The following is a 15,121-nucleotide window of genomic DNA, read 5'->3' on the forward strand; positions in this document are numbered from 1 at the left end:
CTGGCGAATTTCAGGGGTTTTTCGGTTTTACTTGGAACCATAACGTCCCTTTAACAAAGTTTTTTACTGAATTTCATAGGTTCTTAGTAGCGCGCCTTAACCATAACGCCCCTTTAACAAAGTTTTTTTACTGATATATATATATATATATATATATATAAGGCTTGACTGATAGACAACTATTTTGCATGGCCCTTCCATACATCATACATCCTTCCAAAACTTGCCACAGCTGCTTTTCTTTAAGCTTGGCAAATGCGGTTCTATCAGAAACCCTGAAATATTTTAGGACTGTTTTTTAATATTCACCGAGTAGGGAAGGTGGGGTTCTTTTCTACATAGAGCCCACATAGAAAAATCTTGCCTGCCACATAGCTTGAGAAAGAAAGTCAGAATGGGATAATCCAAGTAGAAGTCCCATTTGCAGGGTCCCTGTTCCCCTTTATTCCACTTTCATTTTATGCACAGTGTCCTCCATAATCTCCCTGTTTCTTTTTGATGGGTGTATGTAGTGCTTGAACATATGCAAATGGATGAACTGTGGAAATGGGCAGAGCCTCTACATTGGGCCACAGAGAACCTCATCCTGATGAAGTAACGATTCTGACTCCGATATTTTGTATGTATGAGTTTGGCGATGCACTACTTTTTTTTCAACTTTTACATTCTTAAAGAGTCTGAAGGAAGGGTACGAACACGGATTGTAACAGATGTCATCACAGCATTGGGAAACACTACCAGCTTCCCCTGAACTCCAAGGGTACAGCCTGCCTGCTTCATGAATACCTGCTGGTGCAGTGTGGACTTCTTTCAAGCAGATCATGCCAGCAGACATCTCATAGGCCAGAGCAGAGGTGTAGCCAGGACAGTCTAACAAGTGGGGCCAGAAGACAATGTAGTTGGGTCCAACACAGTGACATTAACACCTGTAAATGCCTGCACACCACTGCTGCGTGGTCATTTACTGATTCTGGGTGGCCCTTGCCCGCTCAGGCCCTACTCTGGTCTACGCCTCTGGGTCAAAGTGCTGCGGTGAAATGTTTACCACTGTGCTAAACTGAATAGAGCCTAAACGTTTGTCACCTGGCTGCCAGCCTGCAGTGGTGTAATTGCTGTCCAGAGGTGCCTCAGAGTTGCCTAGGGTGCAGCATCCACTGTCGGCATTATGATGCTTCTGGGCAATAGACTCAGAATGGACTACAGATGCACACCGGTTCACTGATAACCAGGAAAAGGCCGTGGCGTCAAGTATATTTCTTAATTATTTTGCAAATTCATACATTTCCTGCAACTAAGAACAATGTATATGTGTTTCTCCAAAGGGGGAAGCAGCCTCACTTAGGAATGGTCCATGAGGTGGATCTGGCCTGCTCCCTTTAAAAAGATTATACTTTCATACCCAATCCATGATCACCCCATTTCCTTCAGTGTTACAGAGATATATAAATTATAGCAGTGACTGGCCTTTCATTTACCTCATTTGTGACATTTTTAATCCTAAGGTTTTAGTTCAATGACATGCATCGTAGTATCATAATTGGAGAGAATTGTGGTCCTAAGCGTGACTTGTAAAATTGTGCCGGCCCATCATCATCATATAAAAGCTTTTAGTGACTTGGCCTTCAACCAAACAGAGAGTGGGGGTACCTCACTAGTGGCATTGTCTTTTCTTTGTGTTAGTGTCCCTCGGTCTGCTATTGAGAGATATTTGTCATAATGATTTCTGAACTTAGTCCACCCTTGACCTTGTGGAGGGCTGATGAAGAACCTCATATACAGATACCTAAATATGAGGCAGTTGGGTAACCTAACACATATGCTTCAGAGTTAAGCACGAAACCTCACCCTTACTATCCAGTGTCAAGAGTGTAACCAAGTCCATATACTGGACATAAGGGTGTTACTTCACTCTTATCTTCCACTGCCAACTGTGTAACTCAACACTTACGAAATTCTAGAAGGAGGTGTACATCCAAGTCCTTAATTTTCGGATCTGTCTATCCGAACACTTGCACTTCAGAGCTAAGTGCACCCTTATTGCTCACATACAAGAGCTTAGTTTCCATTGGGACCTTGAATATCCACATCTAGGATATAAACTAACTTTTGCACTCCAGCTCCTAGTGTGCGGCCCACCACATACCATCAGGGGCCTAGACTCTTACAATGAGGAGATAGGTGTGAATCCCATCCCTTAGACTTCACCTAGGTGTGTTACCAGAACCCAATACTTCAGGCCTAAGTGTGTAACCTGATGCACTTCCGAGCTGTCTATCCATTATCCTCCAGTGCTAAGTGTGTAATCAATCACCTTACACCTCAGAGCCAAATCTGTAGCTTGTAACTGGGCCCTTGCACGCCATACATAAGCATGCAACCTGGATCACCTGGTCACCCACGCTTTACACAACACAGATAAGTGTATAACCTGACACACTCAAGAGAAGTGTGTATAACCTGACACTTACACCAATGAGATGTTTGAAGCCTGACAGTTATATTCCAGAGCTAACTGGCCCACCAGACATGCACACCTGGTTGCTAGGTTTGCAACCAGACTCTTACAATCCAGCACAAAAGCTATATCATGGCACATGCACTACCAAGCTAAGTGTGTCACTTGACACACTCTTGAGATGACCATATAAATACGGCCTCCAGGAAACACAATTAAATTGCATGTTGCTGCTATGTAATAAGGATAATTACTACATTATTAGTGCATGCCACAAACTGGAGTGCACTAATGTATAATGTATATAACCCTCTTTGTAAGTCAGTTAATAAGGCTCTGTTCTCTTTTAAAACAATTTGTTTCCATACCAGGGTCTATCTGATCTTTGATCATCAGAGGCAGGTGACTGGGCAAAGCGGATGGCACACAAACCAACCTCAACAAAGGCAAACTTCTCCTCGCTGGTGTAGTTATAGCGTGTGGCCCGTTCATACTCCTCGGCTGTGCCTGGACAATCCTTGTTACAGAATTTATCGGTAGGGTGAACAAGCTTCCACGAATACTGAAAAGAGAAATAAAGACAGATCGTAAATGAAATGAGAACTACTCTCCTCAAAGAGTTGTCTCTTCCTCCATATCACAGAACAATTATTCACAGCAACTCTGCCCATAAACTGTCATCTATCACCTTATGCTGACGCTTTCTCAATACCAGGCACATTCATGGGGTTCTGAGATCATCACCCATTGGAGGCAATTATGCAAGAGAAAACAGAGAGCATCTGTAGGCAATGGCCAATGGGGGTCTTGTATTGGTGCCTTCAAAGAACATCAGCTTCTAAAGCCAACATCACCTGCTGCCTTTCATGTGGCCCTCAAAGCAGGGTGTTTGTGTTTCCTTCTTGGCGATTCTACTACAGTATAGTCACCTTTTATTTCTGCACTGTCCACTGTACTGTACATGTTCCCCAATATGCATCTTTTGGACCCATTAGGTGGCCACTATACATGTCATTTGAGCCCACTAGCCAAGGCCTGTAGCCCTGGCCAGTGAGAAAGGCTTTTCGCCGTACTGTATATTTTAAAACACTACCGGGCCACTAGTCATGGCCTTTGTCTGTGTCCACTGTACATTTTCCACCAATATGTTTCTTTTGGACCCACTAGGTGGCCACGGCCTACATGTCTTTCGGGTCCACTAGCCAGGTCCTTCGGTCATGCCCACTGTATATTTTAAAACACTACCGGGCCACTAGTCAAGGCCTTCGCTGTGTCCTCTTTCCATATTACACCCCTCGACATGATACCCAAATGGGATTCATTGGGGCCCACTAGCCATGGCCTTCAGCCGTGTCCACGTTCCATAATTGGTTCCTTAAAGTAACCCACTTTCTGAATCATGTTTATCTCAGTGCTAAATTTTGGACGACAAGTGTTTGGTGAGCACCTCACAGCAGAGTGAGACATGCCTTTGAACTCCTGTGTTCAGCAGCTGGCTGTGGGCCCTTTAACTCCTCCAATTCTATTGTGTATTTAAACACCAAGCTCGCACGAAGCGCAGGTGAGAAGTGTGAATGATAAGTGTTTGGTGTTTGGAGTGGGGAGTGGGCTGTGATCTGAGAGGAGCTGCCTCTGAGAACTTTCATTGTTACTGTAAGTCAAACTACGTACTTTGTGAACCTTAACTGTAAATTGTGGTTTATATCGTTTCATGGTGCTGACATGCTTGTGTGACCCCACTGGAGCTGCTATACGTAGTAATATAGGAAGGTTGACTCCTTGTGTGGAAGTGGAGATTACCTGAGAGTTGAAAGGTCTGAAAGGGTGGCATGGCAAATAAGCCCAGCGCAAAGGAAACAGTGTATAATCTCTGTGTGAGTAAGAAACACAGTGAGAGCAAGGTAGTTGCTCACAATAAAAGCACAGAGGCACATTCTGAAGAACTAGCGGCTATGAAGAGCCTGTAATATGGGCAAACGGGACTGGGAAAATAACTTCATATTTTGCAGCTGTAAAAAGAGTTTACGAATAGTAACATGCAAGAGGGGGTGGGGCCGGGAGACTGTTCCAACGCCAAGGAGCAATTTGTAGAAATTGACAATCATTTGTTACTCAACTTGTGCTACTTGTTGCAGACAGAGATAGCGGCACAAGTAGTACCCTCTCCCTTGATTGATTTAATCACACTTATTATCTGTGCAGAATCTAGTGGCGTTTTACCTACAATGGCTCCATCGGCACTATGCCTCTTTTATAACGAGACTCTGCAAAAGCTGAGTAAATACACCAGAGTGGGGAGCCCTCTATGTATCTCGTCTGCTATTTCCACCGTGCAATTCACCTTAAATATCTGCTAAAGCTAAGGGGCAGAGTCAATGAAGAAATAAATCATCAAGGGACATTGTTACAGAACATTGAAGCCATGTTGCTGTCTGCTAATGACAATAGGCTGTCAGAGCTTAACTAAGGAGATAGCGAGAGACACAATGGCTGAGGGCATGGGGTATCTCCCCCACCTGAACAACTAGAGCTGGCCCAAAGGAAGATAGTGAGCATGTAGAAGGTGGATTTGGAGGACTAAGATAAATCTGAAGTATTTCTTAGTCGTAAGCAGCAACGCCAGCTGGAAGCTCAGCAGAAGCAAATGGAGAAAATGTAAATGGCAGTGGGAAAGACTACTGTAGAGGGCATATTAATGGGAATGTACGGTGGACCAAGAAACAAACAAACCGAAAGTCGAGGCATGAGGAGAAGAAAGCAGGAACCCTGACTAGCTGGCTGTTGAAAGAACAACAAGACTGTAATCAATGAGACACAACGGCCAGTGAAGTAGTGATAGGATCCTTCACCGACTCGGATACAAGCACAGAGTCGGTGATAGGTAGATGCTCCACCCCTGAACCCAAAGTTAAGATTTTTAAAAGTTGAATAAGAAACCCAAACAAAACGTATTACCTAGTACAAGTACTGGCAAAAGCTAGCAATGGAAAAATGCAGTAACCTGGCTATATCCAGCATGTATTCAAATAGAATTGATCAACCTACTAATCGATCAGTGTTTCTCAATTTGCTGCAACAAATTCCACCGTTGAGAGTTCTGAGCTGTACAGATTTGGACTTTATGGAAATAATGGAAGGGACATTAATGAACACCTAACAAGTCCTTTGTACTTCTCAGGAGGTGGCAGATCTCATAAGAGCTCACAAGGCCCATTTCCTGAAATTGGGTTTATATTGCATAATGTTAAACTGAAAAGTGATGGCAAGAAGAAAAGTGGAAATGGTTGGCAACATTTTTACCACAAGCTGCAATTAATCAAGGGTGAATTGGTCTCTTGCTTTGTAACACCTGCAGCTTTGGCCATCTGCTGGACTTGGCGGGCTCACTGAAACTGCTGTAATCAGTAAATATGTTTATGCTACAGGAGAGCTGGTTGAGGGGATAGCTGGTTGAGGGGAGAGCTGATTGTTGAAGGCTATGGGATATATCAAAATAAGACACAGAAGGGTCCCTTGTGGTGACCATTTGGGGGGCTGGTAATCGCAGTTAGACATGGCCTGATGGCAAGGGAGATAAACATGCCCACACCTCAGAAGAATGTACTGTCGGTGGAAATATGGACAGGCAGACAAGCTGGTGTACAAAAAATAATTCTGCTGAATGTTTATGACCCGCCAGGAGGAAATTGTACAGATGACATCTTTGCTAGCATCACAGATGTAGTTATGTCTTGGTAGTTGATAGATATAGATAGCATCATATTGGTAGGCAAACTAAATGCCAGGGATCCAGTTGAAGTGGAGGCCAGTAGGTGGGTAAAGACACATTCCATCCTGTCGCAGCCCAAGATTAACCGGGCTGGACACTGTTGGTCTGGTTTCATGGGGGACTGCTATATGGTGATGCTCAACGGACGGACTACAGGAGATATTCTGGGTGAAAACACATTGCACTTTGGAGTAAAGAGCGCTACTGCTGATAATGTATACTGTTCCCATGATTTAATTCTGCATGTTAGAAGCCTTAATATTGAAGCTAATAAGAATAGTGATCACCGGCCTTTGACATTACAGTTGAATCTGCCTTTTGAAAATGTAAATGTTCCTTTCATAACAGGGGCCATGGGTAACAGTGGTTGTAATCGGATACGTTTTTCCAAGCGTAATCTGAACAGGATGGGTAAACATATGAAAGATGAGGGGGATCTTAACCTGAAGTGTTGTCAAATAAAGCCCCAGATGATATTGAATTGTGGATTCCAAAACTGACAACTATGTTGGCTGGGTGAACGTACTGTTAGCATTTTACTCTAAGAGCATTGATTAAAGCAAATGCTTTGATAAAGATATTGTGCTGGCTAAGCGTATATCAAGACTAAAGATCAGGAACCTCTGCCGCAAAGTAGTGGACGTGAGGGAGCACCACATATGGACCAGAAGAGCCAAAGATAAACACATTAATTGGCTGAGATAACATAACAATGCGTTAAAATATATCCAGTGGCAAAATATTCTAAAAGTCCTTGCTGGAGGAAAGATAAAATTAGTTTGGGGAGCTCTGGGGGCATATAGAGGTAATCTTAAAAAGTGTATTCTGAACCCAATTCCAGGTTATAAGTGGATGATATATATAGAAAAGGGTTGATACAACACTCTCTCACATTTTGAGCTAAATTATGATAAAGCTGGCCTAATTATTCTAATACAAAAGTTGAAATGCTCACGAACACCTGATCCTAACGGTCTGGCAAATATCGCTTTGAAGGAAAATCCAGAACATTGGGCAGCATTATTGATGATTTTGTTTGGCAAAGTATGCACCTCTGGTGTGATATCCCAATCCCGGCGGCAATCACTGTTAATACCAGTATTTAAGAAGGGTTGTAGGGAATATACCTGCAAATTACTGCCTCTTGTCCATGCTGGACCTTATGGGTAAAATGTTTGTCTTGCTTCTATTGAAAGTTCTACAGGAATGGGTAGATGCAAGGCAGATACTGAGGACGTTCCAAACTGGTTTTAGAGATGGTTCGTCAACAGTCCACAATGTATTGTTGGTTGATACTCTTACTCAGAAAGCACTGATTAGGCTGCCCCACTGCTATATGTACTGTATCTGGCCGCTTTTCATACAAAACTAAACTATGGGTGAAACTCTGTAACCTTGGAATCCCCCTTAGCTTTTGGAGGTGATAAGACAGTTGCACAAATAAAGTTATGTGCAGTGGCTAGCAGTGGCACAACACTGGCTTTGTGAGTCATGACCGTAGGGTCAAGCAGGGTTGTGTGCTTGTGCCGCTTCTGTTCAATTTGTATTTGTGTGTCCTGCCTCACCATCTTGCCAGGGTAAATTGTTGTCCTCCGAAGCTGGGGGGAGGAGGGTTTCATGTCTGTAGTCTGTCCTATGTGGACGATATTGTGATATTCAACCATAACTATGTGGGTCTGCGTAGGGCAGCCACTGAACTTCAGAGATATGCGGCATCTAATAACTTGGTACTTAACTTTGAGAAAACAAACTTTCTGTGTGAAGAAAATGGCTGTAAGCATCTTTCTTTGGCTATACCCCAAGGTAACAAGTACCTGGAGCTGTAGATGGATAGGGGGGAAATATGTGGAAATGAAGGCCGAAAAGATACGTAAGGCTGCGTTGCAGACTATGCTCAATAAAAAAATTGCTAGCAATACAGCGTGCTATATCTATGCAGATGTCTTAAAACTCGATAAGCATAGCTTTTGTCCAGCCATGTTGTATGGTCTTGAAGTGGCTTACATGACCGATTTGGGTTGGTTAAAAAGAGTTTAAGTAGGTTCTGGAGATCTTTATTTGGCTTTACCCAATCTGTTCCTATTGAGCTGATTCGTTTGGGGCTCGGGTTGCCTTCACCTAGTCCTCAGGTCTTGAGAAAAAGGGATACTTTGCTGATAAAGGCATGCATAGACCCGGAGTGTACATTATTAACGCTCATGGTGCAGACTATGCGTAACCAGGCCAATGGAAATGGACTTCATGCATGGACAAAGTTGTCATTAGATTTCTTCGAACAACTGAATTGGATTCCTAACTGGTCATTGGACTTCTTTAAATTAAAAGAGGAGTTTGCTAATAAAACAGGCACGTGGCACTGAATTGCCAATTACTCTCACTTAGTACATCTTCAGAGATACCAGAGGCATAGCTGCTTTGCTATAAATACATGACTGCACATCCTTATCTACTCATACACACCACAGTAGATTTTATCTTCTGCTAAGATTGGACCATCTGCCAACTTTGACCACGATGGATCCTTGATCGGGTATACCTAGGGAGTCACGTACTTGTCGAATTTGTTTAAAGACAAAGGTGCATTTTGGAAAAACTATCTTAATTCTCATTGATGATTGCCTTATATAATGTATGGAAGGTAACAGTTGCAAAATTTGAAGAGGGATCAGCTCTCTAAAATGATAAGAAATAATGTTTTGTTTGGTGTTTGCAGTTTTTTTAATATATTTTGATAATATTTTTACATCTGGTACGAATAACAGTATTAATGTATATGTTCTTTTTTATGTGATTTTATGTGATATGTGAAATAGTTCTTTGAACTAATATACACATTATATTACGTAAAATAAAAATAATAATAATAAAGTAACCCAGTACCCATATCCTTCAGCCACACCCATAACCCGCCACCTCACTGTAGCTGTAAAATTTCTCTTTTTTTGCATTAATATAATTTTTTAAAACTTTTTTTAAAATACTGTTTTCCCTAACCGCTGTTATATTTGAAATTTACTATAAACACCCACAAATAACCGTGTTAATTTTGTGTGGTGCACTTTCATTCCTCATCCCGCTTTCTACTACAATCATGGTTATCCTCTGTATAAACCCGGATGCGAAAACGATAAAGCACTGAACTTTGTCCCCAGCCCCTCCGCTCCCCCAATTTCTTTTAGTGTCCTCTTTCTCCCTCCCCACCTCTAGCCTGGTGCTATTTCATACTTTGTCCTCCTCAAATGACATTTTGCCCACTTTTTTTAGTTTTTGGCTAACCCCGGTTATACCCGTTAACCCTGTTATCTCTTATATTGAACAAAACAAAATGACGGCTTCATTTTTGAAAGTCCACTGCTGCAAAGCACAATGGGACAAATGTGGCTATAATTTCTCCGTCAAAAATATTTCAACAACTACTGGACGGAATAACCCCCTTACCGGAAATTCAGTCAACACTTCATGCCCAAGTTTTTAGGTACCTGGTCCAATTCCATCCAGCGGTTTAAATCAAATATCTTAAATTTGCCTGTGCTGAGACATGAATATTTGCTAGAAATTACAAAAAATGAAGTGGGCAGTGTCGAGATACTTGTACTCAAATCAGTTTTTTTGTGTCTGTAGAACACCCGTGGAAAACACGTGTTTTTAACACCTTATCTTTGAACATTCATTAAATTTCATCAGGGCTGTCATGTCATCAGGTATTGCCAAACTGGTTGAGTGTTACAGAGGAAAACGTTTTTCTATTTCTCTATGTAAGGTTTCTTGTGTAACTATGATTTCTCTGGCTCATTGCCAAAGATATATATTGGATGGAGATCAATAGTGATGAGTAAAGAATTAGAAACTAAGCATCTACCCGAGTCACCAGTCATTGCGGGGAAGCTGAACTGTACATTTACTGACACGTTCTGAGAACAAACTATTTCTCCGAAGGACCATGAGGCAGCTCGATAGTCGGCTGACAGAAGGTGCACATTAGCTACAAACGCCATCTTCATAGTACAGGTTCTAAATCCTTACCCATCTCATACCTGTTATGCCAATGGACCCCCACCCGTGTGAGATGTGCCCACTGCTTACCACCTCCATGACATGCGCGCTCCACTTGGACAGCAGCTGGAGGCCACGCAAGGCCAGGTCAAAGAGCTCCCGGTATTCCTCATCTGACTTCTGGCTGTCAAGCCCTGATCCAGTCACCACCTGTGAACAGAGAACATGGCCCTAGGGCTGAGCAAGAATCACTTATGAATGTTCAAACAACTACATTAAGGCAGACTGCAACTAAGAGACCTCTACATGGGCACACTGTGACCAGAGACCCTCGAGGATGCACTGGAATCAGAGCCCTTCATTGAGAATCCACCTCAAACACCAGCATCCCTAGAGGATCATCCCTTCTCCTTCTCATGGACCATCTTTGCTCCCCTTCCCTCTGCCCTCTATCCTTTGTGGGCCATTGCACCTTGCTGTTGCTCTCCTCATGCCACCTTTACTTCCCACAAGGGCTCAACCATCAAGGGTTGTCCTTGAAGGACTGTGGCCTCTGCTTCTCTACTGTTCCCTCTTATTGCCCTAATGCCTATTGGCAGCCATCTTTTCAATGTTGTTTTTCTCATATCCTCAGTTTCTCCTCCTCATCTGCATGCCCTCTCATTTAGCCAAGGCCTTCCATTTCTCTGGATATCTCCCCCTTATCATGTTGTGCCCCCCGCCCCAGAGGCCGCCCTTAATTACGTCTTTGCCTCCCCCTACAGAGTCTATCACGTATTCATGCCCTGTCCCCTCCAACAGCCCCCCTTAGCTCTCTATCGCTGTAGCCCATTCCTAGTGACTCAATCATCTAGGGGTTGGAAACAAGTTTACAAGCCCAGAAAAAAATCTAAATGTTGAGTTTACAGATAGCTAACTTTTTGTACAGTTTAAGTTAATGGAAAATAGCATAAAGCGAGCCAACGTTCATAAACTGGGTGAGGAACGCAAGGTTGCATTACTTCAGTTTCACAAGTTTCATTCAAAGTGAAAAGAAAGTAAAGTATCCAATGGAAAACTATTTTAGCCACTCATACCTCTCGGTGGGCAGTGATTATATCGAATAGAAAACAACTAATGAAATTTCAACGAATGAAAAAACAACTAATACAAAAATAACTCATTTTGGAAAAAAACAAAAAATGGGGTTGGGAGTGGAAATAGTGGTTTTGGAGATGGGGGAAAAGTATTACTAAAAAAAAGGTGGTTTGGGTGGGGAATCCCACCAAAACAACGAAAAAGAAATGAGTTTCTTTGGTATGAGTTGTTTTTTATTTGTTTAAATTCAATGTGTTGTTTTTTCATTCGATCAAATCACATGTAACCATACCTCTGTATGGCTGCAGCTCCTTCCTAGTGCCTCACCTTTGCACTCCCACAGCATGCTGCTGTTTGAGCTTGCTCGTCCCTATGCTTTCTCCCCTTCAGGTTTACCTTACGGCCCCTCTAGAACCCATGTTGTCACTACCCCTAGAACTCACTCACCTCACTGTTGCTGTAGCGGGCCAGTTCGGAGATGAAGCGTATGTGGTCGTCTCGGATTTGCACCATCTGCTCGCAGATGTTGTACTGTGGGCTGATACTGCTCTGGGTGCAGGTCCACCTGGGCAGGAAAGCAACACCTGTAAGAGAGGCTGGGAGAGGGTGGGCGGTCGGTGGAACTTGCCTGATAAACAGGAATGAAGAGTATGTGTGGCTGGCAGGGACAATATCAAACTAAGGGGGGGCATTGGGTATCGAGGGGGCAGTAGAGACCCAGAGTGAACCCCACCTCTGGAGGGTGAAGGACCAGCTGGCAACACAGATGAAAAGGGGACAACACATGTCTCAGGCGGTGAGGGGTATGAAGAGACCTGGCGTGAAGCCCATTCGAGGGAGGCGAAGAGGGCCCATAGAGCAGGAGCTGGAAGGGTAGCAGGGCACAGGGTGAATCCAAGGCTGTGCCACGGGAATGAACCAGGGGGGGGGGCAGCTGAGGAGGTTAGAGGGGCTTACGACCATTCAAGGCAACCGTAGCCAATCAGGGTAGAGGTGGTAGTACCAAGGTAACACCAAGAAAGGGCACCAGAAGATCACCAGTTGAAAGGGATAAAACGTCTATGGTGAATGTTAAATAAAGATGAACATAAGAGCCCCAAGTGGTGGGAGGATGAGGGGGATACAGGGGACTGCGGGTCAAAGAAGAAGAGGGGTATACACCGAAGATGGGTTGAAAGACCACAGACAAGACCAGGGAACAAGAAGCTGTTCTGAGATTCACAACACAGGAGGAAGAAGGGTTGATGGCAAGGGAGACTCTGCAAAGAAATACACAGAATGCAGGCAGGATGATGGCAGCTAAGACCTCCAGGTCAGGATATGCCACCCGCTCTCAGGGTGATAACGAGAAGAATATCCAGTGATGACACAGCAATTGCTCCAGCATGGCCCAGCAGCTGCCACTATCTGCTGGAATAGTGCCTGTGTCATTCACCCTCAAAGCATGGATGGTCATAGCCCTGCACCACCTCAAAACCAACCCTCTCCTCCCACCCGGGTCTGTTAGCACATAAAGAAGTGGTCTTATGCCTGCAGCTCTCCAGGCGGCTTGGACTAAAACACCCATGATCTCTCAAATTGAATATGCTGGCTTGGGCAAAGGAACATCTAGAGAGCCAAAGGTTTGCATACTCCTTCCATAAAACATCAACATGAGGGCAATACTTCGGACCTTATAATTGTACCCTCTACACCCTGCTAAAAGGAGTTTTACCACCCTGTAAAATGATTAGGTGGTAACTCTCCAAAATCTGACAATCACAAAGCTCTCATAAAAAGCACCCCTTGAAAGCACTTGTTCACTTACCTTACCCTCATCTACCACCCCAATCCTCTTATATCTCACCACCTCCCTCAAACCACAACCACCCCCCTCAGCCAACAGGAGACATCTGTAGTTGGGCAGCTGCCTTGTGCTCATTGCTATGAACAATATCTTATTCTGAGATTAAATGGAGAACAAGAAACTGCTCAGAGCAACAACAAAGGCCTAGTATGTGTACACACACATGCACGGATATGTACACACATACATGGTATATACAGACACGAGCACGAATATGTACACACACAGGAAAATGCACAGAAGCTGCCATGGTTACACACACACACACGCAAACACAAACATACCCTCACACATGTATGTAGAAAACGTACAGATACATATACATATAAAAAGGGAAATATATAATGGCATTGTCTGCACACACATACACACGTGGCCACACACAAACACACACACACACACACACACACACACACACACGCTTGTTCATTACTCTCCTATACTTGTTCTGACCAAACTGACACACAACCTTCTAAAAGGACCGAGATAGGAAAATACTGGACATATGTTTGATGTTTTGGTGTCTACTTTGCTCTTTTCTTTCTAATGAGACGTCTAAGGACATACACAGACTACACTTTCGGCCGGATTCACAGAGCGTTTTCCTATGGGATTGCGCCATCAGAAAACGCTTCGTTGAATCAGGCCCTTTATCTATAGCCATGTACACAAAATAAAAGGGCAACAGAGCAACAATTTCTTTGCTAAAAGAAAGAAATGCTAGGTACGTAGGTAGGAATTCCAGTATACACATGCACACACTTGCCCCACACACAGGCTGTCTGCAATGGGTGTCTGCAACCTGCACTGCTCCTGATGAAGCCCAGCATAAAGCGGGTACAGAGGATGACACACAGAGGCCACACAGCTAACCTCCTACAAACACACACACACAGGGTTTCCGTCACATGCAGAGCCTGTGTCTCACTCTTAATACAAGCCTCGCATATAGAGCCCTGCCTATATGCAGTCCTGCCCTACACACAGACCCTTACACCTTGCAGACATAACCTATGACCTGCACACGTCCTCCTGTTACACACCCCAATGCCCAGCACACACGTGCACCACACACACCTCAACAGCGTGTCCTCCCTAAGCTCCCAGAGAAGCCAAGAGACATTACGGCAGGCACTCACTTGGACTTGTTTTCCTCATAGTGAGCACTGGTCTTAATGTATCTGGCCAGCTCTATCTGCATATCCCCGAACAGAGGCACCACCTGCAGCTGCTGCAAGAGAGAAGAAAAGGACCTGTCAGCACCAAGCTTCACCCGCAAGCAAGAGGGTATTTCCCATCCCAGACACACTTTTCCCAGGCTTAAGAGACTGCCATAGCAGCACAAGGACTTTCATGTGTCCTACACTCTACCTGTCCCAGGGTATAGAGATCACATTGTTGCCAAGCTGCCCCTTGCCGCAGCAGAGGGACGCCCATCTGAGAAACAGTGTTTTCCATCTAACCCCTGCAGGGCAAACCTCCCTCTCAGCGCCACGCATGACTTGGCAAGATGTAGGGTCTTCATTTGTAGGCACAGTATCTGCCCCAGGACAGAACGATCCCCTCCAGTACCAAGATTCACCTGCCAGTAAATGGCACTCGCACTCCAAACACCTAATTGTGTTGGATACTACTAGGCCACACCCTCTGTGCTCATGACCCGTCTAGACTGGGCCCAGAGTCAGTGGGAGCATGTAGACTGACACAAGACACATGGTAAGGGAAGGACGTGTGCAAAAAGGGCTTCACATGAAAGTGACTGGAAGTCACATCACGAGCACTGTAGATGGCTTGCCCACAAATGAATGCGAGGAGGAAGGGGCAGAGGCAGGCCTCTATCTCTCCGGGGAGATCCATGTGAGACTGCTGGCTCTAAACAAGCCTTATTATTCCAGTACAGGAGGTGTGGATTGCAAAGGTGTGCATCCATTTGCCTCTGTACATCACTCAATTATCCATCAGGAACCATGACTAAGGCTAG

At 44.2% G+C, this 15,121-nt stretch overlaps 1 protein-coding gene across 2 annotated transcripts in view; it reads right to left on the reverse strand.

Moving 5' to 3' along the window:
- CYFIP2 (cytoplasmic FMR1 interacting protein 2) overlaps nucleotides 1-15,121 on the reverse strand; it is a 279,833-nt gene that overhangs the window by 145,638 nt on the left and 119,074 nt on the right. For both annotated transcript variants that reach the window (XM_069653932.1, XM_069653931.1), the window contains exons 10-13: nucleotides 14,280-14,371; nucleotides 11,742-11,859; nucleotides 10,308-10,427; nucleotides 2,892-3,017 (exon numbers count right to left, since the gene is read on the reverse strand). In XM_069653932.1, coding sequence (XP_069510033.1) covers nucleotides 2,892-3,017; nucleotides 10,308-10,427; nucleotides 11,742-11,859; nucleotides 14,280-14,371 — 456 coding nt within the window. The remainder of the gene's footprint in view (nucleotides 1-2,891; nucleotides 3,018-10,307; nucleotides 10,428-11,741; nucleotides 11,860-14,279; nucleotides 14,372-15,121) is intronic.

The sequence above is a fragment of the Ambystoma mexicanum genome, chromosome 3q (genome assembly GCF_040938575.1).
Source record: "Ambystoma mexicanum isolate Mex_15411 chromosome 3q, UKY_AmexF1_1, whole genome shotgun sequence".
Classification (NCBI taxonomy): domain Eukaryota; kingdom Metazoa; phylum Chordata; class Amphibia; order Caudata; family Ambystomatidae; genus Ambystoma; species Ambystoma mexicanum.